Source organism: Giraffa tippelskirchi, chromosome 4 (assembly GCF_054371585.1).
Source record: "Giraffa tippelskirchi isolate mGirTip1 chromosome 4, T2T-mGirTip1v1.2.pri, whole genome shotgun sequence".
NCBI lineage: Eukaryota > Metazoa > Chordata > Mammalia > Artiodactyla > Giraffidae > Giraffa > Giraffa tippelskirchi.
The window spans coordinates 17689149-17714784 of NC_137278.1; the positions used below are offsets into that span (position 1 = coordinate 17689149).

The 25636-nt window shown below is 38.5% G+C and overlaps 1 protein-coding gene across 50 annotated transcripts in view; it reads right to left on the minus strand.

Moving 5' to 3' along the window:
- The window catches only part of KIDINS220 (kinase D interacting substrate 220), a 97904-nt gene that overhangs the window by 1841 nt on the left and 70427 nt on the right, over positions 1-25636 (minus strand). For 15 of the 50 annotated variants that reach the window (XM_081483434.1, XM_081483431.1, XM_081483430.1 and 12 more), the window contains 4 exons: positions 24534-24647; positions 12725-12853; positions 8226-8324; positions 6493-6726 (listed from right to left, as the gene is read on the minus strand). In XM_081483434.1, coding sequence (XP_081339560.1) covers positions 6493-6726; positions 8226-8324; positions 12725-12853; positions 24534-24647 — 576 coding nt within the window. Of the gene's footprint in view, positions 1-1452; positions 4149-4574; positions 4628-6492; positions 6727-8225; positions 8325-12724; positions 12854-16997; positions 17031-23740; positions 23798-24533; positions 24648-25636 lie in introns of those variants that run through there. The other 35 variants (XM_081483405.1, XM_081483400.1, XM_081483403.1 and 32 more) reach the window with 12 other exon arrangements.

Below are 25636 nucleotides of genomic sequence, written 5' to 3' on the forward strand. Positions count from 1 at the left end.
ACCCAGGCTGGTCACCCCCTCACCCCTACCCCAAGCAAAAAACTTCCATCGGCTGTTCCTTCCCTTCTGCCAAGAGTCAGCATAATTCCAGAAGGGCAAGCAGTGAGGGAGCCTAGATATATTCAGTCTCAAGTGTAAAGAAGTTAATTTCACGGCTCCTTTCTTTTACCAGCTTATTCCCTCAATGTCACTCCATAAAGTTGAGGGGACAGTGCCCTCTGATTCTCCTTTCCTGGTAGCTGTGTTGATTTTACTCAAGAGTTAACCAGGAATTCAGGGATTTTTAACCTAGGATACTTCTAAACAGGCTGAGAATTCCTGGTATAGCCAAAAATTATGTAATCTTAAAACCTTTTAAATTTAGTATTTTAGCCAGAAGGATACGGGATTTAATTTCATTCTAATACTTAGAATGAGTACTTATTTTCTAATACTTAGTATTTGTAAAGAAAAAAAATCATGATTACAAATATATTTCACTCAGAACTATAGCATGCAGGTGATCTAAAGAGTTCTCAATTCAAGAAGTTTAGCAAATAAGTTTCTAAAATTATTTGGCTAGGCAATTAAACTTATTCTGACTGCTGTGTAAAACTCACATAAATAAAATATAAGACAAAAACAAGTTTTCATGTTAATATTGAAAATGGATGTTAGGAATTTTAAGTTTCCCCAAATTTGAGAGCTGATCCTTAAACACTCAGCATCATGAAAGCTGTAAGAACTGAGACAGCATCTGTTTTCCAGTCTCTCCTATAGAAAGGCCATTCTCACAGGTACCATCCCACGCGTCTGTGGTCAATGAATCTGCCTTAACATTAGCTATGTGGACAGAACTACCTGTGGCTTAAAGTAAAGGTAAAAGAGTTTACAAAACACGGCAAGACGCTAACTGAGGCAGACTCTTCAGGGACTGGCAAATTTAGAGCACCGATTCTTTTCTGTCATTTTTCACCCAGTTTACAGCAAAGTTTTGCATATGTGTGAGTCAGGCTGGGCTATAGGTTATAAATAGATACAGATACACACACACACAGACACACAGACTCGAAGGGATGATGGTGCGACTCAATAACCCATCTGGTTTGTCAATTTCTAAAGCACTGTGAAAAAGCAAACTTTTCCAGGATGCTCATGCAACAAATTAAACTGAAATCCTCCCAGGATCTGGAAAACCCACTTCTTGTGGTTACAAAAACGCACAGTACAGAGCTGAGCTTGGGCACTATGCTTCACAAAAGCACCATTCAGACGCTGGACCTAACAGCCATGCACTCCAAAAGACCAGGGAGAGTCACTCAGGACACTCCTGCCAGCTGCGTGACTGCTACATGAACCTGAACGTATTCAACGAACTTTAGACCTCTGACAGGACAAACACACAAATTACCTTTTTATTTTTAATCAAAATGTGAATCACCACTGCAGTGAATAAAAATTCATGACTCAGAATAGCATGCAATTTTTTTATTGTGTTCTAAATCTATTTGTACACTTAATACTCTGGTATTAACTTCACAAACAGAATAAAGAATACACTACAATGATATTAAGCTGCATCTACTCACCTGAAAAGGAACAAAATATTGCCCCTGAAATAACTGCTGATTACACAATATTGCAAACTAATAAACACTATAAATACTAAAGTGTTAACATTTCAACATATAACATCAACAACATTCTGCCTTCTTTTTTAATTGATTACAACATTTGTTAAGGTCATGCAAAATAAACGCTTCATGGAAATGTTAGATTACACTCAAACAGCAAGGCAACAAAACCCACAAGAGGCAACTTTTTAATGCAATGACTGGTCAAATAAACAAACTATTCAGCATGTCAATAAAAATCCGGTTAAGTGGAAAACGTCAAAAATGTAACACCACATTTAGGTAACTGCTCATCTAGGATCTCAACATCTACAATCCTATTTGTGACTGAATATTATTGTGCTACATGGATACGTTATGCTAAAAAGGCCAAAAAGATGTCAACACATGATGGCAGGGGGCATCTCCAGTCCACACCACATTTCAATGGGACCGTTCTGTTAACTCCGCTATCAGTAAACGAAAAGTCACACGAGATTCATCTTTTTACCCTTGCTTTGTTACATGTCTTTAAACTTTTTTTCTAGAAGTGTTGCTTATGATCCTCTCCCAGAATTCACATGCTGATTTAGGGACAGGTCTGCTGATTTAGAAAGAAGGGTGTCTAGGTCATAGGGAGGTGATGCCCCCCACCCCATGGGCCAACCTACTAGCCCAGTTTCTGGGGCTCTACTCTGGACACTGTTGACTCACTCTTTTATCAACTTTTAAAGCCCTCTTTATATTCTCTACTTACAATTTTAAAACTCTTTGATAAGCAATCTGTTATGTAGCAACAGTTCTCAACTTACAGAGCATTAACCTTTAGTCTCTAGAGGCTATTCCATGACTTTTCACCCCTTAAGAGCAAAATGTGCTTCTGGTTCACTTAGCATCATGTCTTCCCTCAAATATTTATTGAATGAATGTTCCTCAAAGGGAGTCTCTAGCTTGTTACTTTTGTTGGCAAATTCAGTTTATATTTAATAAACTTTCTGACCTATCTGTATACTCAGATCTTGTCTTGCAGCTGTATGCCGATGAAAGGTGTCATAACAATGGTGGGATTTTACACTTCTAAGTACAAAGACAATGGGGCTGACGGATGAGCCAGGCTTTCTCACACTTCCCTCTGCTGTACAGTACGTGTCTCATTTACCCAAGATCTTCTCATCCGTGAAGGTTTTGTGAGTGAAATGGACAAAGATAATGGGCACAGATGGAGTCACTAAAAACTCAGGTCAGTCCTGTCACAGGGGCACAGTAATGCTATTCTACTTGTGTTTGTTCTTCTTAAAGAATGCTCTCTCTTTCTTCTCCAAAGCCTGTGCTATCGGAAGAGGCTACTGCGTGGAGCTCTGAGGAGTCCTTTGAGAGCCTCGTGTAGCTTGAACGCTGGCCGCGCTTGTGCGCCATGCTCTTCAGGTTCTCATTCTGCAGAGTGGTGGAGTGGGAACTGGAGCCTGACCTCAGGAGGACTTGAGGCGTCTCCCTCAGCCCCTCCGTCTCATCGGAATTCTGGTTGGCTCTGTTAGCTGGGGCACTGTTGTTGTTCAGGGTCATGGTGCTAGGGGTGCGATTCAGGTTGTAGGCTTTGTGGCACGCTGGCCAGTTTTCCTCGGGGCTGCTGGCTATCAAGCTGCATTCAGAAGGGCTCTTCTTGTCCTCGGAGCAAATGGACATCCGGGCTACGAGGGGGTCTGGCAGGCCACTCAGGCTGTGCGGGACTCCCCGTCTTACGCTGTGGGGGTCATCTTCGAGCTCTATGAGGTTGGCCTTTTCAAGCTGGGAGTCATCCGCCGCCTCGTTGTGAAGGGAGTGGTTGGGCGAGCTCTCATTGGACCTAACTCCCGAGTCAGAGGAGTCCTTTTTGTCAAGGAGGGCGTCTGACAAGTACTCTTTGGCCTTGATGAAGGTTCGAATGGGCTCTGCGCTGTGCTCAGGAGACTTCAACGCTCTCTCTGCTTTCCCTTCAGCTTTCTTGTCTTTGTCGTCTTTGAGCAGCGGAGTGTTGTCTGACTCTTCTGTCCCGGACTCGTCTTCGTCACTAGGGAGTTTCTGATAGCGCAGTCCACCTCCCTTCAGCTTCAGGTCTGTCTGGAAGAGACTTGACCTTTCTGAGGACTTCTTGCCTGGGAGAAGCTTAGTGCCTGACTGATCGGATTTTTCATCTTCTTCAGTAATAGGATCCAGGGGTGAGGCATCATTGGTGGAAACTCCTGATGAGGAATAATCTATAACATCTCCCCTCTTCATCAGAAATGACTTCCGTGTATCATCTTGCTTTGGTTCACTATCCTTCCCTTTCTCGGGTTCTAGACTAGAGTGAATGGAGCCCCCGGATGAACTCTGACCCATGTAATACGTGCTGTGTGGAGAAGACCTGCCACTCATGGTTGTGGAACCTGTGCCCCCTTCTAACTGAGACATCTGAGCAATGTACTCTCTATAAGCGTCTCTATACTCAGCCTGCACCTTATCAGTAAGCTTTGAAATTTCAATACTGGAATCCTGGGAAGTGAGACTGGAAAGACTTGGGGTTCTGCGAGTTTGTGACTGTAAAGACAAAAAAAAAAAAAAAAACAACAATAATTTAAGAATTCAAACAAACCAAAAAAAGGAAAAATAAACATGAGCTTAGGAAATATATATATATGGACAATAAGAATTGTTAAAGTTGTTAAAAATACCAAATTCTTTTAAAAGAATTCTGTATAACACAGTTTAACAAAAGTTGTGAACTTATGAGTAATTTTAGTGTTATTAGAAAGCTTTATATAAATTTTAATAAAATTAGTTTACTGTTAATATTTAAAAGTATAATTTAAGGTTATATTAACAACCTTAGGACTTGTTTTTATAATTTCAAACTTTTAAATTTATTTAAGGCAAAAGTCACCTTCATTGATAAAATATAAAAGTACCTCTTAGAAAAGAAAGAAAATGAGAGTTAAGATAGGATCTCAAGAACAAAATACTCACATCTTCAACGTATGTTAAAAAGAACCTTTCTCAACTTGCACAACATGAAGTTTCTGTCAAATTCCAATTCAGAGAGAGTAAATGTACTCAAAATGCAAAACAAAAACAAAAACAAAAAATTTTAGAGCAAAAGTATAGAGTGCAATGGAGAAGATGAATATTGGATCCAAATGAATAGAAATGGAAGCCATGAGGTCAACAGTCAGGTCCAAGTAAACAGAAAAATAAAATATTTTTAGACGTTTGATCGCCAATATGAAGTTTTAGGATGAGAATTGCTTTAGATCCAGAGAAGGTAACACACAAGGAGTAAGAAGTAAAGATTAGGGGGAAAAAGGAAGGAAATGGAGAGAAAAGAATCAAGGAAGTATGAGAAAGGAAAGAGCCAAGGCTGAAACAAAGCAAAAATAAGGTAGAGTCTTCCTTGCATAGGGAGGAAATAACCCAGCTCGCAAGAAGTCTTCCTTAGACCCAGTGAACACTGAGAGGACGATGCCGCTCCCTCACGCCAAGTGCAGTCTATGTACCCCTCCAGGGATCCAAGAGGGCCAAACTGTTTTCCTAAGCATATGAAGATGACCTTTGCCTTTCCACTTGCATTCTCCCAATAATGCACAGTGGAGTCCCCAGAGGTTCCCTCATGTGTGACCTCCCAGAGACTGAATGCCGAAGCAGCTAAGGGAATCTAGCTGACTACTATTAAGCCAGGCATGAAAGACTGGTAACACAATTATCGTTTTCAGTAAATATGTTTTGTTCTCAAAAATAGTCATTTTTCATAAAAGTGTCATCTATGTTGGTTTACACTGGTTTAAAAGATAACTGGTTTATTTTTAAGTTTCTCAGTTTTTATTATGGCAAATACTGAAAGATAAAACTTATATAAACAAAAGCTCTTTAGGGGTCCTTCAATAATTTTTAAGAGTGTAAAAGGGTTCTAAGATTTGAAATAAGTTTGAGAGTGGCGGTACTGAAGGGAGGCTGGGAGAGCTGGCAGGGCATGGTGGGAACACCAAGTATGGAGGATGAGGATTTCTCAGGAAATGTTCAAAAGAATTCCAGGGAAAATAAAGGGATTGCTGTTGTTCAAACAGAAAGATAAAAGGGTCAAGTGTGGACTTAATTTACTGAAAAATATAGAAATTTTTATCTTAGTTAATGCACAATAATAAAATGCTTTCCCAATTTAAAGAAATACGATTTATAGTAGGTAGAAAAAGGTAACAACAAAAAAATATTTTTACTACCAAACCAAACACAACATGCTTACAAACGGCAGGCCTAACAGGCATTGCTTTTTCTAAATACAGTTCCCTTTCCATAGAGTTCTTTGTAACTACTTCCTCTTTTTCCTCCCTTGCTTGTCTTCTCTGTTCTGCGCCCTGCTCTGATCTTTTCCTAGTTTGTTTTTCCTTCTTGTCCTCCCCTTTCTCCTTCTCATGTTCTCTCACTTTTGTTTTTAATCCTGATCCTCGCCTGTCCTTCCTCTTCTAAGAACATCCAAAAAAAGAGCCCCTCCATGTCTAATGTCAGATAATAAAAAGGAAATGAATATCTGTGAAGATGTATCTTAAGCCAATGCTTACTGAATTGAACAAGAAAATAGCAAGTGAAGGATGAATTCAGCTAACCACCTAGAGAGCCCAGTTCCTATTTACCCTCAATGCCATTACTCTATTTTACTGTTTTCACAATCCTTATCAACTTCGGAAATAATGTTATTGTCTCTGTTTTACTGACTGTCCTCTCCAGAAGAACACAGCTCCTGGAGAACAGGGCCCCCTCCCTCCACCCTGTTCACTTGGGGACTCACTGAAGGGTTTCTAAATGACTATCTGAATGTACCAAGAGAATCCCGGCTAATTCAACCCCGTCCTGCCTCTTCGGCTCATGTAAATAATGGCATTCCAGTAAATACCTGCCAACTCAGGTTGCTGTGGCGAGGAGCCCCTTCGTCCAGGCCGAGCGTGTTCAGCTCTTCAAAGCTGAAGTTCAGGGTGTAGGGAGCCTGACTGGAGAGCTCGGTGTGAGGCAGCTCGCTGTGTGCGGAGCGACGAGGAGGTTCACCGTGAGGAACAGAGCTGCTGTTTTCACTCAGTAAACGTGGGTCTTCAGGGACCACCTGGTTTTCTGCATTTCTCATTTCTAATATCTTAACAGTAAACAAAGTCATCAATATCCACACGGACAAATCACATTTTAGAAGCTTTAGAAATTATTTTAAAAATTAAACACAAAGTTACTATGATGGAAATGAGAAAACAAACTTCCTGTAAGTGAATTTCAAATAAATTTGTCCTATATCTGCCTATCTTTCATATTAACAATATAACTGACCCTTGAACAACACAGATATGAACTGTGCAGGTCTGCTTACTCGCAGATATTTTTTGATAGTGGAGATGGTAGTTTTTACTACGTGGTCCAGGGCTGCCTGAATCCACGGGTGTGGAGAAGCCCTGGATATGAAGGGCTGACTCCAAGTTGTCAGTGGATTAACGTTCAAATTGTTCAAGGGTCATCTGTACTAAAAGTAGTATAGCTGGCCCTTGGAATCCAGTGGTTTTGCATTTGCAGAAACAACCAATCACAGATGGGAAATATTTGGAAAAAAAGATTTCAGGAAGTTCCAAAAATCAACACTTGTATTTGCCATGCACTGGCAACTATTTGCACAGCATTTACACTGTATGAGGTATTGTAAGTAATCTGTAGGTGATTTAAAGTATACAAGAGGATGTGTGCAAATACCATGCCATTTTATAGAAAAGACTTGCGCTTACAAAGACTTTGGAATCACAGGGGTCCCAGAACCACTCCCCCACCAGATACTAAAGGATGACTGGAATGACAACAATCATCGTACGTACAGCACACTCTAATTTGGCCATTATGTTACTAGTGTAACATAACATTAAGATGAAGCACGACTGGAGTGTGTCACTGAGCAGCAGAGCTGGACGGCAGCTAAAGCAGTAGGAGCTACTGCAGTGCAGCAAGGAGACCTCAGGACAGAACTGGGCTCAATTCCAAAAGCAGCACGGACACGTGGGCATTTACAGCCCAAGAGCGAGGGGGTCACTGGATGGGAAGATGCGAAGAGGAAGCCTCAGGAGTACCGGGGCGGGGAGGGGTGTTTTCTGGCCGAACCATCTTGACAGGATTTATGCTGAAGGCAGGCCAGGAGTCTAGCACATCACCGGGGCTGGGGGGCGGGGGGATGAGGAATTTGATCAGATATCGAAGGTGATCAGACATTAATGGTGAGGTTCTTTCTAAACTGACTTAACGGAATTCTTGCTACAACTCAGCAAAGCAGGCCCAACAGGAACAGATACCAATGTCAAGGCCTAGAGGGTTACAGAAGCCTGATTGAATGAGGTCAAGGAGAGTGTCTTAGTCAATGAAAGCGTGGAGAATTGGCAGGTGGCCTCTCTCCCATATTTCCAAGTGAAATGCCCAAAAGCAAATATTGCTAAGTGCTGCTGTATATACTCTACATAATAGGACATACAAGAGCCCTACACACAAGTGTAAAATGTCATTCTTACATGTTTTTTAAAAATATAGGAAAATATCAGTTTAAACCAGTACTTACTGGCACTTCTTTTATAAAATGTTGTAAATTTACAAGTATTAAAAATATCTTACTGTGCTTCTAAAAAGATGCCAGTCTCCAAAATTCATATTCATTTCCTTCTTCAGCTCATCAATGTTACACTGAGCCAACACACGGCCATTTATGTTCGCCTGAATAAAAACAAATACAAGATAAACAAAATGTGAGAAATTCTGACTTTCCAGTGATTAAAAAGCACATTTATATTGGAGACTAGAATACACTGACCTAAAGAAGGTTATCATCCCACATAATAATTAGTAAACAAGCAGAGCCTGAACAACATAAGTCACTCCATACTTTCCCAAGCGTTTCAGGCACTCAAGTAAAATAAATCACAAGGATCAACCTCAGAGCTAACCCCAATTATTTCCAAAACTACCTACCCTGACATGAGCAATAACAAAAGTGTTAACTTTTCTCCTCTAATCCTATAAAATCTGAGCACAAAGGCAAGCTGCTGGGAGGGGACACAGATGTCTGTCAGCATGCTGGTCGTTCACTGACAAAGTTCTAAATGAAGTGAAAGTGAAAGTCACTCAGTCGTGTCCGACTCTTTGCGACCCCATGGACTATACAGTCCATGGAATTCTCCAGGCCAGAATACTGGAGTGGGTAGCTTTTCTCTTCTCCAGGGGATCTTCCCAACTCAGGGATTGAACCCAGGTCTCCCGCATTGCAGGTGGATTCTTTACTAGCTGAGACCAGGGAAGCCCAAGAATACTGGACTGGGTAACCCTTCCCTTCTCCAGTGGATTTTCCAACCCAGCAATTGAATTGGGGTCTCCTGCATACCAGCTGACCTACCAGCTGAGCTACCAGGGAAGCCCTGGTAAGCCTTCATTTACTTCTAAATAAACTAAGCACTGACAAACATGTTCATCAACTACACCAGATAACCTCAGCCACCACAAATGTCCACCACAAGTTTCCCAGTCTATTAAATGCACAAAAAACAATCTTATCACCACTGGGTCTCTGATGAGGAATGATAGAATTTTCTTATTAATAAACAGGCAGTTTACTTATTTTACAAAAATACGAAGCCTGACTTTATTAACTGTGATAAAAGTATGAGATATCTGTGTTTAAAACTGATAGAATGCCCAGTTTCCAAATTAATTCTGAAGAAAAGACTGTACGGAGCAAGCCTATGGCAGGGGTCCTCTGTGGAAATACAACGTTAGCAGTTCTTAAGAAACCAACGGCCATGATGGGCTTTAAACAGCAATGGCCTGGTAGCGAAGAGCTGAGCAGGGAGAAAACCACTGTCCTGAGGGAAGTAAAATCCCCACAAAGGATTCATGTGGAGGCCTCACTCTCTCCTGACTCTAATCAAGCTGCCTAGAGGAGAGAGTAAGGTTTGTAGCTTGGAAAGGCAGTGCTGGACACTTTTGCAAACGAGAATTAACTAGATCTGTGAGAAAACCGGTGCTATCTGAGCATTTCTGACCAAATGTAGGTTATGGTTAGTAAGATAGTACCAGTCAGTTCATCGCTCTCCGACTCTTTGGGACCTCATGGACTGCAGCATGCCAGGCTTCCCTGTCCATCACCAACTCCCAGAGCTTGCTCAAACTCATGTCCATCGAGTTGGTGATGCCATCTAACCATTTCATCCTCTGTTGTCCCCTTTTCCTCCTGCCTTCAATCTTTCCCAGCATCAGGGTCTTTTCCAATGAGTCAGTTCTTTGCATCAGGTGGCCAAAGTATTGGAGCTTCAGTCAGCATCAGTCTTTCCAATGAATATTCAGGACTGATTCCCTTTAGGATTGACTGGTTCGATCTCCTTGCTGTCCAAGGGACTCTCAAGAGTCTTCTCCAACACCACAGTTCAAAAGCATCAATTCTTTGGCACTCAGCTTTCTTTCTGTCACATCCATACATGACTCTCACATCATACATGACTACTGGAAAAACCACAGCTTTGACTAGATGGACCTTTGTCCACAAAGTAATGTCTCTGCTTTTTAATATGCTGTCTAGGTTGGTCATAGCTTTTCTTCCAAGGAGCAAGCGTCTTTTAATTTCATGGCTGCAGTCACCATCTGCAGTGATTTTGGAGCCCAAGGAAAGACAGTCTCTCACTGTTTCCATTGTTTCCCCATCTATTTGCCATGAAGAGATGAGACTGGATGCCATAATCTTTGTTTTTAAATGTTGAGTTTTAAGCCAGCTTTTTTACTCTCCTCTTTCACTTTCATCAAGAGGCTCTTTAGTTCCTCTTCGCTTTCTGCCACAAGGGTGGTGTCATCTGTGTATCTGAGGTTACTGATATTTCTCCCGGCAATCTTGATTCCAGCTTGTGCTTCATCCAGCTTGGCATTTCACATGATGTACTCTGCATGTAAGTTAAATAAGCAGGGTGACAATATACAGCCTTGACGCACTCCTTTCCCAATTTGGAACCAGTTTTTTGTTCCATGTCCGGTTCTAACTGTTGCTTCTTAACCTGTATACAGGTTTCACAGGAGACAGGTAAGGTGGTCTGGTATTCCCATCTCTTGAAGAATTTTCCACAGTTTGTTCAGATCCACACAGTCACAGGCTTTGGCGTAGTCAATAAAGCAGATGTTTTTCTGGAACTCTCTTGCTTTTTCGATGATCCAACAGATGTTGGCAACTTGATTTCTGGTTCCTCTGCCTTTTCTAAAACCAGCTTGAACATACTGAAGTTCACGGTTCACATACTGTTGAAGCCTGGCTTGGAAAATTTTGAGCATTACTTGCTAGCGTTGTGAGATGACGGCAATTGTGTGGTAGATTGAGCATTCTTTGGCATTGCCTTTCTTTGGGACTGGAATGAAAACTGATCTTTTCCGGTCCCATGGCCACTGCTGAGTTTTCCAAACTTGCTGGCATATCGAGTGCAGCACTTTCACAGCATCATCTTTGAAGATTTGAAATAGCTCAGCTGGAATTCCATCACCTCCACTAGCTTTGTTCGTAGTGATACTTCCTAAGGCCCACCTGACTTCACATTCCAGGATGTCTGGCTCTAGGTGAGTGATCACACCATCGTGGTTATCTGGGTCATGAAGATCTTTTTTGTGTATTTCTGTGTATTCTTGCCACCTCTTCTTAATATCTTCTGTTTCTGTTAGGTCTATACCATTTCTGTCCTTTATTGTGCCTATTATTTGTATGAAATGTTCCCTTGGTGTCTCTGATTTTCTTGAAGAGATCTCTAGTCTTTCCGATTCTATTGTTTTCCTCTATTTCTTTGCATTGATCACTGAGGAAGGCTTTCTTATCTCTCCTTGCTATTCTTTGGAACACTGCATTCAGTTGGATCTTTTATCTTTCCTTTTATCCTTTGCCTTTAGCTTCTCTTGTCAGCTACTTGTAAGGCCTCCTCAGACAACCATTTTGGCTTTTTGCATTTCTTTTTGAGGATGGTCTTGATCACTGCCTCCTGTACAATGTCACAAACCTCCGTCCATAGCTCTTCAGGCACTCTATCAGATCTAATCCCTTGAAACTATTTGTCATTTCCACTGTATAATCATAAGGGATTTGATTTAGGTCATACCTGAATGGTCTAGTGGTTTTTCCTACTTTCTTCAATTTAATTAAGTCTGAATTTTATAATAAGGAGTTCATGATCTGAGCCACAGTCAGCTGCCGGTCTTGTTTTTGCTGACTGAATAGAGCTTCTCCATCTTTGGCTGCAAAGAATATAATCAATCTGATTTCAGTATTGACCATCTGGTGATGTCCGTGTGTAGTCATCACTTGTTTTGTTAGAAGAGGGTGTTTGCTATGACCAGTGTGTTCTCTTGGGGCAGTAAGATAGTATGTATGTTCATAATTAACTTTTTAGATGCCATTCTTTAAAATATATAAATACTAGAGGCTGTTGTTAATGTTCTACTTCACTGTATCTCTGATAGAGAAAGTATAACTTAGTAGAAACATCTATTAAAACTGGGACTCAGTTAGCCCTGTACTTGGGAAGACATCCTCTAAATCTCAGGTTCATGGTAGTTACTGGAATTGCAAGAAAAGATCTAGGAAGAACCGAACCTCCTCAAATGTGTCAGCCTTGCAAACCCAAAACTCAGAGGTATTACCAAATGGGACATGGTCAGAGTCCTCTAAGACATGAAAGTGAGAATCAGAGGGAAATGAAGCAAGCATGGTTTACTTGGATAACTGTTAAATCACAAATATTACAATGAAAGAAAGTGTAACATAAAAGGCTTTCAAATGTTCTATGCTGCATACTGGAAATGTAAGTAGTTGTCAACCTTAATCTGAAATCCTTTAGAGCTTTCAATCAATATTTCTCATCAAAGCACTTTTGACTTACATGAGATCACTGTGAAGCAGCACTGCACTTTCTTTTATCCATCTCTAAACTAAGGCATAAAAGGGCAATTTTAGAATACAAATAGTAAGAAACCTATTTCCACCTGAGCTTTCCTATCTCAGCAGAGAACTCATCTTTGAGAGCCTCAATACAAAATGCTCGCTGTCCACGGAGCCCGCCTCCCGCGCCCTCAAGTGAGCAGGTAAAAGTGCAGGTCACCTTTCTGATGGTTGCACAGTACTGAGGCAGCATGCTCTGGTCCAGCCCTTCGATTTGTTTCAGTTTCTCACAAACCGCATCCACGTTCATTGAATTCAGTGATATTGTACCTGAGGCTGGGCCTGATCCCTAGGTAAGTCATGGGAAAACACATGTATAAACAGCATTTAATGTCAGGTATATGCAGTCATGTGACAGAGAAACACTTATGAAGTTACACTATAAAGCACTTCAAGTAAAGATACATTTTCAAACTTAAGTAAAAACAGTGAATGTGTGCAGCATGGGACATGCCATTAGAGAACAGATTTAGCTACTGTTTACCTTAAAAAGTATCTTTTATTATAGCAGATATAGCCTGATGAAAACTACTTTTCTAAGAAGACAGAAATTCTATGAGCCAACCCAAGGCCAACTTCAAGAAAGCCTAACCTCAGAGCTCAAGAGAGAAAGGTGTAGCCCTTAATAAGAGAAAGACAAGGGCTTAAAAAAAACAAAAGGAATAGGGGGAATTACTGATGCCTATAACATACGAAAGAATACAAAAGGTAAACCTATGAGATAATTTTAAAAGTGCTGATACTCAGCAGGTTTAAATGTCTTCACAGATTACCTTAATAGTCTACAACAGCTGAAGTTTTCAGATCTTGATCATATTTTATATCCAAGAGATCTAAAACTTCTCCTTAAGAACTGATACAATAATTGTGTAAATATAAAACAACAGTATTACTTAACACATGTGCAAGTAAATATAATCCATCAAAATTCAGTCTCATTTAAAAGAAAAATCAAGATAATAAACCTAGTGTTTACTGAGAAGAAAAATATTTTCTGAATAGAGAGACATACTAAAGAAGTATTTGCCTGTGGCTAATGACATACGACTCTCCTCAATTACAGATATGGTCACTGGGGTCCAAAGAGGTTAAGTTTTGGCTTCAAACTCACAGAATAAACAGCTAGTTAGTGGTAGATTCAGATCAGAACCCTAGCTTAACAGGTCTTACAACTTCCTATTTTCTTTGTTGCCACTGTCTATTTTTAGAGTTTATAGAAACTATAACCAAAATTAACGAGAAGACAAGCCAACTAGTACAGAGGATAATGGTACAAATGATCTGTCTTGTTTACCAGTCAATTTAGTCTTAAAATGATAAATATCATTTATCCTATCCCCAAGGATGTGTCAATTTAAATTTTCTACTGCCTCTTTTGTCATCATCAAGACAAAAGTAGACTATGACAACCAAAACTGCCTGGGAGCTACTTGTTAAACATTATTTGTAACATGAAAGCATAATATTCTATCATGAATTGATAAATAAATATACACACACAGTATATAAACAAAATATACCTAGTTACATATAAATATAGCTAGCAGATGACACCATACTGAACAGACAGTAAGGAAGTCATTTTATAAGAGGGAGTCTCAGCAAGTTTACAAGTGTAAGACAGTCCCATAAAAATTTGTAAATTAATGATTTGGAACATACTATTTATAGCTTGTTTTTAATTAAATATAAATTTAAAATATGCCATATATTATATGGTCTGAAGTTCAGTTACTTCAAAAATACTAAGTACAGTACAACACTAGTATTTCCATGACTTAGTTTTCATATTTCTATACATAGTTCTATTTTCTGCCTGGATGAGAACAGCCAATATTTAAGTATTAATTACCCACTATCTGCTATGGAAACTTTAAATGTTTTCTATGAGTTTTCAATAAGCATATTTGTTTTTTATTTCTCTTTCAACAGGTTTATGTGAAATATAATGCACAAACAATTCTCCGATTTAAAGTACACAATTCAGTGATGTTGAGTATCGTCTCATAGCTGTGACACCATCACTACACTCAACTTTAGGACATTATCAGAGCCCTAAAAAGCAATTCTACACTATTAGCAGTCAACCTTCATCCCTCCCAACACCCAGTCCCAACCCCTAGCAACCACTGACCTACTTTCTGTCTCTGTGGATTTGCCTATTTGGGATATCTAAACAGAACCACACAATCTGTGACCTTTTGTAACTCACTTCTTCCACTTAGAATAGTCTCAAGGTTCATCTATGCTATAGCATAGATTCATACTTCATTCTTTCTTATCACTGAAGAGTATCTTTTAAATGATCTTTAATACTGTTTTTCAAATGTTTTCATTCCTCAACCTATCTCTTCTTTCTGGGTACATTTATACTTGTCTACGTTTCCATGATTAGAAAAATCACAAATGCACAGTTTGATCATACTGGATTATAACTGGATTATAATGATCATACTGGATTATAATTCATAGAATTAAATGTCATGAATCCACACTGATATAAATAAAAAGTTGAGTAAGTAAGTAGATGAGGAAGAAGAGACAGCTTTTACTTATAGAATTCCAATTAATAAATGTAGAACGGAAAAGAAAATTACCACCCGGAAAACACAACAAAAGTGGCAGTACACAAGACACCACTAAAATTCATGAGAAAAGTATAAGGAGGAACAGGATTATCTGCAGAGTTTCAAAGTATCTCCCCCTAAATATTCATTCATTACAAAGGGAAAGACACAACCTCACAGTGTTGAAACCTGGCAGATGCTGCCCTAACCACATGACTGAGGTCCGTACGACCACTGAGAAGATGTAGGCCCTCACAGACCCTCAAATGTGACACACGGAGAAGGACACGCATCACGTTTCTGTGGGTCTCTTGCAAAGATGTATAATCTCCTTCTAATCATTAGGAAACGGTAAACAAACCCAAACAGAAGGGCAGTCTACAAAATATCTGATCAGTATTCTTCAAAAGTTTTACGATCATAAGAGAAGAGACAAAGAAAAGACTAAGGAACTGTCACAGATTAGGGAACTGTAAGGAGAAATAACAAAACACAACTGGACTAGATCTTAGACCAGAAAAACGACATTAGTGGAAAAACTGGTAAGATTCAAATAAAGCCTGTATTAAGAGTATTGTATAAATTTTCATTTCTGTTCTGGAGAAGTATACTACAATTAGGAAAGATGTTAATATTAGGGGAATACTATTTTTGTACCTTTGAAGTTTAAAATTATTTTAAAGTAAAAAAGTTTTTAATCACAAAAAACTCTATTTTTAATTGTGCTAAAAAGAACAAGTATAACAGACATGGAACTGATTAATTCTGTGTGGGGGCAGGGGAAATGTAAAATGTTAGAGAGTAACATTCCCTTTAAGAAGGGGATCACAGAATTGGGCAAGACAGACATGTTAATAAAGACTCTACTCTTTCCTCTAAAACAGGAAACTCCACATTGTTTTACTTTCATGTCCTTCAAGACTTCTACATTTTATCACTTGAAAACACATTTTGTCCCTCATTGGGGATTATGTAGAAGATACATACTATCTTTGAATGACTTTCAGGAGTTTTCTAAGAAAAAGACACACAGGGTACCCGGTAATTCCATCAAAGCTACAGTCAGACTATTGATTATTTGTGAGTTGGATCTTATCAAGATAAGGAGTAGATTATCAATATATTAAAATACAATATGCTTCTTTGAATAAAAGAGTAATGGTGACTACTCGCCCAGTTTTTTCTAAAGTAATCATATACAATAAAATTATTTTGAAACCAAGTAACTCAGTATCGAAACAACGATCTTTGGATGAAAACCTCACAAAAGAAGAAAAAGTACAACAGTTGACAAGGAAAAGGTATATTCAATAATTCAATATGTTACGTTCTTAATAGAAAACATTACTTAATACATAGAATGGTAATACTTAAGAGTTTATCATGCATATTCTTACTTGAAATTTACATGTTACAAGTCAAGGAAAGATCATTTCAGTATATATCACAATCTACTAAAAAACTGTTTTTCTAACACAGAAAACTGAATGCAGAAGATGTTAGTTTGCTTAAGACTGTTAAATACTTACAAACTTCAAAATATACACAAATCAGAATTCCTCCAGGTCAAAGTAAAACTAACAAAACAGATTTAAATTACTTTGATGTAACTATATTATTTTCTATTATAAGTAGATTAAAACTACACTCTGAAACATCATCATCTTCAGTAAATTATCAAACAAGCTTAGAATTGATTAGCCAGAAATAAGAGCCATGCAGAGGTTGAAAGCAGCTATTAAAAATAAACCCAAGGCACTGAAATGAGCACAGGTTTATAAACAGCCCAGCAGGTAGTTGCCAATGATTGCTTCTAACAGCCTAAAATAAGAAAAATGAGTAAGATTTCACTGAAAGTTTCTGTACCTGTCTCTGTTTGTTAAACCCAGAGTCACACGGCTTTAAGGAAGGAATAAAACAGAATGAAGGACACGAGCTTAAAAGAAAACATCAAATACACTTTTGTAATAAACACAGGCAGCATTTCTGTCACTCTGTTTTCCCACGACTCTGAACATACCATCTCTACAGCAACACAAAGGAACATCCATGCACACGCACACACACACAACACACACACACACACAGTTTAATTTCATTAACATGTGCTTGGTAATTTTAAAATTGCACTCTCAAATTTAATATTCTTCCTGTTAGAAGAATAAGCAATGGGCCATACACTTAACAAGAAAACCAGATAAATCAAATTTGCTATGAAAAGTCAATATTCCTACTATATGCAATTATTTTAAAAATTAATTTTTAACATTCTGATTAAAAAACTGCAAATATTAATTGCAGATCAATTTAATAGTAAGGTTTAAATACTTGGAATTCACATGATCTCTTCATAAAACATTTTCTAGTCACACTAATAGTTAATGTTCAGAAATATACTTTTCAGATTTAGGTTTTGTTTCACTGGGCATGCACTGAAGTATCATTTTTTTTTTTTTTTTTAGTTGGGGGTTAATTACTTTACAATATTGTAATAGTTTTTGCCATACATTGACGTGAATCAGCCATGGGTTTACATGAGTTCCCCTTCCTGGACCCCCCACCCACCTCCCTCCCCATCCCATCCCTCTGGGTCATCCCATTGCCCTGGCCCTGAGCATTTGTCTCATGCATCGAACATGGAATGGTGTTCTGTTTCACATATGATAATATACATGTTTCAATGCTATTCTCCCAGAACGTCCACCCTCACCTTCTCCCTCAGAGTCCATAAAATTGTTCTATGCATCTGTGTCTCTTATTCTGTCTCGCATAAAGGGTTATCGTTACCATCTTTCAAATTCCATATATATGCATTAGTATACTGTATTGTTGTTTTTCTTTCTGGCTTACTTCACTCTGTATAATGGGCTCCAGTTTCATCCATCTCAGTAGAACCGATTCAAATGTATTTTTTTTAATGGCTGAGTAATAAGTATCATTTGAAAAGAAAGGCCATAAGAGCCTAGAAGCTCAAGAAATCATAAATGTAACAGTGAAAAAATACTGGCACACTATCAGTAAGGTAACTATTTTACTGATGCAGTTTTATTTTTTTGTTTTGGCCACACGGCACAGCTTGTGGGATCTTAGCTCCCCAACCAGGGATTGAACCTGGTCCCTGCCAGTGAAAGTCCAGAATCCTAACCACTGGGCCAGTAGGAAATTCCCAATGTAGCTCTTTAAATCCCTAATTCAAAGCTGACACACTGCTATCAATTATTGTTCTGCACAGATTAGGCTGGTGGTAAATATTCTCAAAATAGTTCAAATAATCTAGAAATAAGTAACAATGTTGAGTCAATTTATAATGTTCTTTTAACATGTTCACTATCTGGAGCACTTCATGGGAACTCTGCTTTCTAGTTTACATATTAAACTTACTATAGGTACTTTTTTTAGAAAGTTACTATGAATATCTGTGGAAACTTGAAAAAATTTCAAAAAGGAGCACTGATGAGATTACAGTTTACTACAAGATATCAAAACACAAAAGAAGGCTATTGTTATCAAGTTGGAAAATATAACTTTCTCTTCAAACTACATGAGAAATAATACGTAGGTTAAAGCTGACAGATGAGGTTTGACATCACATGCAAAGGGCAATCTTTTTAAAAAAACTCAAGTTCAAAATATGATTTTGTTATGTTTTTTCAACTTTTAACTGTACTCTAGGATTTCAATGGTATCAATATTACAATATCCTATTTCTTCGATAGTGTCTCAACCAATTTAGTTGTAGTTTATTGTTTAGGAAAAATGTTTTCTTGAGCTGAAGTCTGGCACAAAGACTTTGAAGCTGGAAGTGAATACAGTTTTTCACTATATTATGAAAAGAAAAAATATTAATAATTTTCCAAACTAAAGCAGTTAATAAAAATGCACTACTAAATTGCTTTAGACAGTGTGAGTGAACCTCCAGAGAGAAGGTCCTGATGGCTGGCAGAGAGCACCCACCCTAAGACTACAGCTCAGGGAAACCTGAAATGTGCCCTGCCTTACCCATGGCATCTTTAGCTTTCTCATCCAAGTCTGCTCCTGAACGATGACAGACGACATGATTTGGACATCCATTTGTTTGAAAACAGGTTACTAGTTCTAAACCAGTGGTGGAAATAAAATGATCTACAGTGGAGTCCCATCTTTTTTTCACTTGGTCATTCCACCAACTGGATCCAGTTTAATGAAAACCAAGACCTTCATTTCTAGGACTTTTATTAATTCAGTAATTTTCATCCATCTCTAAAAGTAAAAGTAATGGAACACCGGAAGGCAGGATACTGCTCTTAACAATGCCTCTGAAGTTCTTTACCATCCAACGTTGTGCTAATCAATTTTATGCCTTTTCAGTGCAGCAGCTGATCTAAAGGTACCGAGCAAACCCTGCAGCAGAGAAGGTCGAGAAAGAGTGACTTGGTAGCACTGATCATTTCCCCTCTTGGCAGTCCTCCAACCCATCAGCTCCAGGAAACCAGGGTTTCCATCAGTTTTGTTCACTGCCCATCCCACTGCAATAGTGAAACAGTGGATGATCACACAAGCATGTGAAGGACTTGATGGTAAGTAATCCAAGGAAGGATACAAGGAAAAAGAAATCCTCCATTACTCTTTCCTTTGAAAACATCCTCTTCAAGGAAACACTACCTCCTTTGAAGAATGAGCAGCCACACCTTAAATAAAAATAGACTGAATATGACTCTTTCAAAGAGCAACTCTCTGAAAGACCACAACAAAATGCCACTGAGGAGACCTGGCTCATGAAAGGCCCTCCTTGGTGGGTTCGTCCCTTCATAGTCACTGAGTGATCTGAATGCTGCTACTGCCTAGAGGGGCCTGGACTGAAGGTAAAGGCACCAAGTAAAATTCTCCTGGAAAGCTTTCAAAAGTGTAAAGTATTTGGAGCATTCAGACAACCTGGAAATCCTTCTCAATTCTAGGAAAACAAACTGATTCTAGGAAATCAAACCACCTTTTGGGGCCAGAAAAGCATCAACAGATAAAGGATCAAGTTAATCTAAAATGACTGGAGTGTGTTTGCACCACTCCTACCACTGAGGAGAGGTTATTTAACACAGTTTTAGTTTCTGAGTCTTAAAAGTTCCATGGAATTTGGCCTCTGGGATGGTAGTAATAGTAATGATTATTAAGTACTTAAAGTACGTGAAGGCTGAGTAATCCTTAAATCAGACCTATGAGGCAAGGGCTGCTTTTTCCAGATGAGGGAGTATCAGAGAGCTTAAGTAATTTCTCCAAGATAGAGAGCTAATCACCAGGGCCTATTCACCCTGAACACCAAGCTCCTGACTAAGTCAGGTTTAGTATTAACAGAGGCAAAGGGGGCAGCACAGTGGTGAGGAACGCTTCCAGGTACTGGCCACGCAGATTCCAGTTCTGCACCGAGGCTCCCTCCTGTGAGCCTCAGGTCAGGTACACCTCCAGCATGGTGCTGGACTAGACCATGGGTACTGGCGTTCTCTGGGCTTCCCAGGTGGCTCAATGATAAAGAATGCACCTGCCAATGCAGGAGATGTGGGTTTGATCCCTGGAGGAGAGCATGGCCACCCACTCCAGTATTCTTCCCTGGAGGCTCCTATGGACAGAGGAGCCCGCTGGGCTATGGGCTCAGACACAACTGAGCAGAGAGCACGAGGATCCCCCAGAGGCAATGCAAGTCTGCCAAGGTGGAGGCAAGAGTTCTTGTTTTTACTGGTTTCATAAACTGAAATTCTGATTGAGATTTCATTTCTCAAAAAGTCTTTTCTGCTTTGAAAGTCTGAAAAACCTGAGTCCTTTCTAGCTCTAATATCCTGCAGATCCTATCTCAGGCCCAATGTTAATGTATTCTTTGTCAGTTTTCTATGATTTGGCACTTCTTTTCTCTACTATACAATCACAGAGGAAGAAAGCCAGCACAGAGGCTTACATTTTGCATCTTCACCTTCATGAAACACCTGGACATATCTGTAATTTATCTGGTAAGTCCTTGGCTGGCTTTCACAAGTCACAGTCATTACAGTGTTTCTGAATGTGACAAAACCCAGTTGTTTTCATAAGGACCCACTTTATAAAGGTTGATGAGAAATTTCTTGAGGTTAAAAAAAAAAGATGAGACCATCTATATTGAAAAGATCACAGAGAGCTGGTTAACTCTCTGTGATCAGGCGGGTTTTTTTTAACTCATTATTCTGTGTCCACATTGACGAGACAATTTGTCCAAAAATGTTTATGTAGCTCCTGACTTATCCATAAGTAGCTCTCGTCATCAAGTGCTGCCCATAGGGGGACAGTTGAGTAGCAGACATGAACTCAGTCTGCAGTCTTCTTATCTCAGGAATTACAGTCTTCTATTACAGGCCTGGGAAGTCACAGGAGCCATGAGGGCTAAAAAATTTTACATTAACTACTTCTGTGCTGGTTCAGCTATAAAGATCCCATAAGATGTTCCCCTGGATAGATACTTCTCCACATTTCCACCACTGTTTTTCAACATGGCTTTGAACTAAGTGTCTACTTGGACTAGTCTACTGCAAAATAAATGCTACATGCTACTGTCATTGTTAATTTCTTAAAAGCAAAGAAGGCTTGGGAAGCAACTATTATTCACTAAGCAGATTACAAAACTATAATTTAATATTAAAAGAACAGCAAATCCTACAGTTATTTTACTAAACAAAGGCACTAATATATTCAGAGCATGTTTACTCTTTGTTATTGGGCTTATACACACAACTTAAGAATTGCATTATTTCCCCTTCCCCAAAAACTCATTTTAAAATTTGCCTAATGTTCCTTCACTGGTCCCTGAAATTACAGACACCTTTTACTCACAAGTGTTTGTCCTTAAGGATGGAAATAGCTATTTCAGCATGTCTCTGTCATTAAGACCATCAAATTCTTCACAGAACCTAACTTTCATCAAAAGTTAACTGAGGAATTTTAGTTCAGACAATTGCATTGCATGCATGAATCTATGTATTAAAGACTCTCTGACTAAACTAAAACTCATTCTTGCATATGGTAGCAATGATCCATGGACTAAAGATTCCCCTAACACCCAAATGAAATTACTGCGGTTTATTGTGTCTATCATTCGTGGATAATGAAGTCTCTCAAATACTTCAGCTAAAATGTTAATGACTTAAAAAAGAATCATCAGCCCCTCAATGAAAACACCAAAATGGTTCTCTTTCTATCTCACTAATATTAACACAAAGAAAATTAAAGTTACAAAACCACTGCCTATTCAAGCGCATGTTTTAAGTTAAAAATTATGCATAAATTCAGGATGCACTACTTCACTAAATTAATTCTAACTGCTATGCCACGTTTCTTTATATTTAATTGATCATGTTTACATGGGCATAACATTCTGCAAATAAATCAATAGAACTGAAAATACAAACTGGGTTCTTACAATTCCTCATTGACTGAATGAAGATTGTTAAGTCTCATCATATTAAATGTACTTAAGTACAAAGACTTAAATAATAAATATACAAAGTGACTTCCTACAAAAGTTGTTTTTTTTAAAGAAACCCATCCTGAAGTGTTGGGGGAAAGTTTTAAATAATTCCCTTTACATGCTGGACTAGCTTTTTTTATCTGGAAATTTTATTTTAATACAGTTGACCCTTGAACAACACAGGTTTGAACTGCGCAGGTCCACTTACATGCAGATTTTTTTCAATGGTAAATATAACAGCAAAGAATCTGCCTGCAAAGCGGGAGACCCAGGTTCAATCGATCCCTGAGTGGGGAAGATCCCCTGAAGACGGGCATGGCAAATCACTCCAGTATTCTCACCTGGAGAATTCCATGGACAGAGGAGCCTGGTGGGCTATAGTCCATGGGGTTGCAGAGTCAGACATGACTGAGCGATTGACACACAAACTCACACAAGCTGAGGTTGTCTGAATCCAGAGACACAGAACCACGGATCAGGAGGAAAGACTTACACTGGAGGGCTGACTGTAAGTTCTAGTTTCTAATTTAGACTCTTATGATTTTAGGCTGGTAGGAGGGTCAGTGCCCCAACTCCTGCACTGTTTAAGGATCAACTGTACATAGGTAAAGAAAAGTAGCACTGCAGCAGCACTAAATTTACACTAAGTGTGAGCACCGAGATTAAGCATGAGTCACAGAAGATCCATTCCTGGTCTACATCAAACTAGCTCACAATGTCTTTTTTGTAGTCTCCAAGTCAATTATGAATATTTTCAAAAGTATTCTACACGTGCAGTACCAATTTCAGGAAAAAAACAGGCCTATGTGAAAATAAGGCCCAACATTAAGGAACAAATACCACCAAGTGAATGCTCCTGATGGTTGCTGGGAAAACCCCTTCCTTACTGGACGACCAAAAAAGAAAAAAGACAAAACCCATCCCATGTCATTGAAAAAGGGGAAAAGCAGGAGGAAATGAAGGGTAGAGTTAAACATTAGCTTTTTAATTAATCCGTGAGCTATAATTATTAGTACTCAGCTACTCTACACTAGCAGCCCATCACACCACAGATGCAGAGTTAGTGAACTGCTGTCATCACGATTAAGAGTCGTTACTGCTGCAAAAGCGGGAGAGGCTCGCGGTCCACACCACAAGACTACTCCATTACCCTCGAGGAGTCTGTGGGTGAAGAAAGGCCCTCAGCAGCATCCTCCTTGATAACTTCCTAGCAACACAAAACAAGAGTGTGGGTGAAAGGTGACGGGCTGAGCCAAACAAGGACGATGAATGAACAGGATGCTAAAATAATGTGAACAGTGACACCTGGATGTGATCAGACTTTTTTCTGCAATGACATTATTTTTAAATTTAAATAACAGTTTAAGTTCTAAAGCTTTTACCTCCTAATTAAAAAAAAAACAACCAAACATTAACAGGGAATTCCTTTCTTTAAATTGGTAAACTAAGTTTATCATCAGGAACACCTAGAATTTTAGGCCCAAATGTATTTTGCTTTGGATTAGAGTTAATAGTACATCTGGATAATTTCCTTGCCCTAGTTAATTCCTGCTATTCAAAGTGTTCCTTCAATATATGCGCTAATTTTTATACATAGGGCTAGCATATATTTAGATAGAAAAAGATATCATATGTGAATGTCCTTTAAAAAGAAATCAGATATTAGCAGATGTAAAAGTTTAGTTGTAAAAGCTTGATAACAAACAATACATTCTAGGCCAGAAACTCTGGTTGTAAACAACTCGTCATTCATTCCCTGAGGCTGCTAGTCATTTTCCTTCCATAGATCCTGACCAAAATGAAAACAAAATACATTTTATGTTAGTAATAGGTTATGTTTCTTGAAACTATTTATAAAATAAGTTGTTCTTTTACTACAGAAAGGTAATAAGCAAACTTCTAATGCTGACTGTAATACTTTAGTTACCCTTTTTTATACTTACTAGGCCATTGCTCTGATCTCTGGGCAAATTCGTTTTTACTGATGGACGTGAGATGAGATGGTGGGAGCCGCCAGGGCAGTACCTTGGCGTGTAAAGGTAGGGGGCAAAGAATGGCTATGGAGAAAACACGTGACAAAACAATTACCGAAATCAAAGTATAATGAGCTTTATCAAATGAAACTAACCAACAAAATACAACTCCAAATTTTTAAATGCAAGTGACAAAAGAGAAGAAAAAAATGCCTCACTCATATTCTATAAGATATCAAACCCAAACTTAAGTCATGTTATTTAAATTTTTATATTGTTGATTTAATAAAATCTTCTAATAAAGCAACTAAAGTTTTGTACTTTACAAGTTGACACCAGAGTTTCTCTTTACATTTAACACTTTTATGGGTGGTTTACCATGTGTCAGGTTCTAAGTGATTTACAAATACAAATATTAACTCACAATCTCACCAAAAAAAGCAGAATAGAATCTCAATTGAGTATTATTCTTTACCAAAAAAAGATTAGCCTTAAGTAAGACCAAAAAAAACAGTCTGAATTATTTAAGAACCTCCTAGCATGGATTTCAGGAATATTGTTACTCCAAGTTGCTAGATTTTACTTTATATTTTATACCCTGGAGTTTACTCTATCTGCTAAATAAGCAAGGATATTATTTAAATGGGGAATCACTGTTTAGAGGAAATCTATAACTATAGGATTTATCTGTAACCAGCTTCATATAAACAGGAGCTATCAGATTATATGGGCTAAAAATAAAGATTAAAACATATTAAACTTCATTACACTGATGTAACATCTTCCCTTACCTTTTTCACTCCTGCCGTTTTAAGAAAATTGTTCTGCTTTTAACTTTCAGACAAAAAATAACTAAATCTAAAAGCATAATAATTTTTTTTAATGTTTTAAAAATAATAAAACACTACTAAAGCATTATACATCATTGTTATTCACATGAAATTAGTGAACACAAAGTCTCTACCTAGATGGTATGGTAATTACAAAAAAACATTCTTGGTCTCAAAACATCAATTGTCATCTAATTATCAGTTGAGACATTTATGTAAAATTACAGCAGATTTCAAGACTGC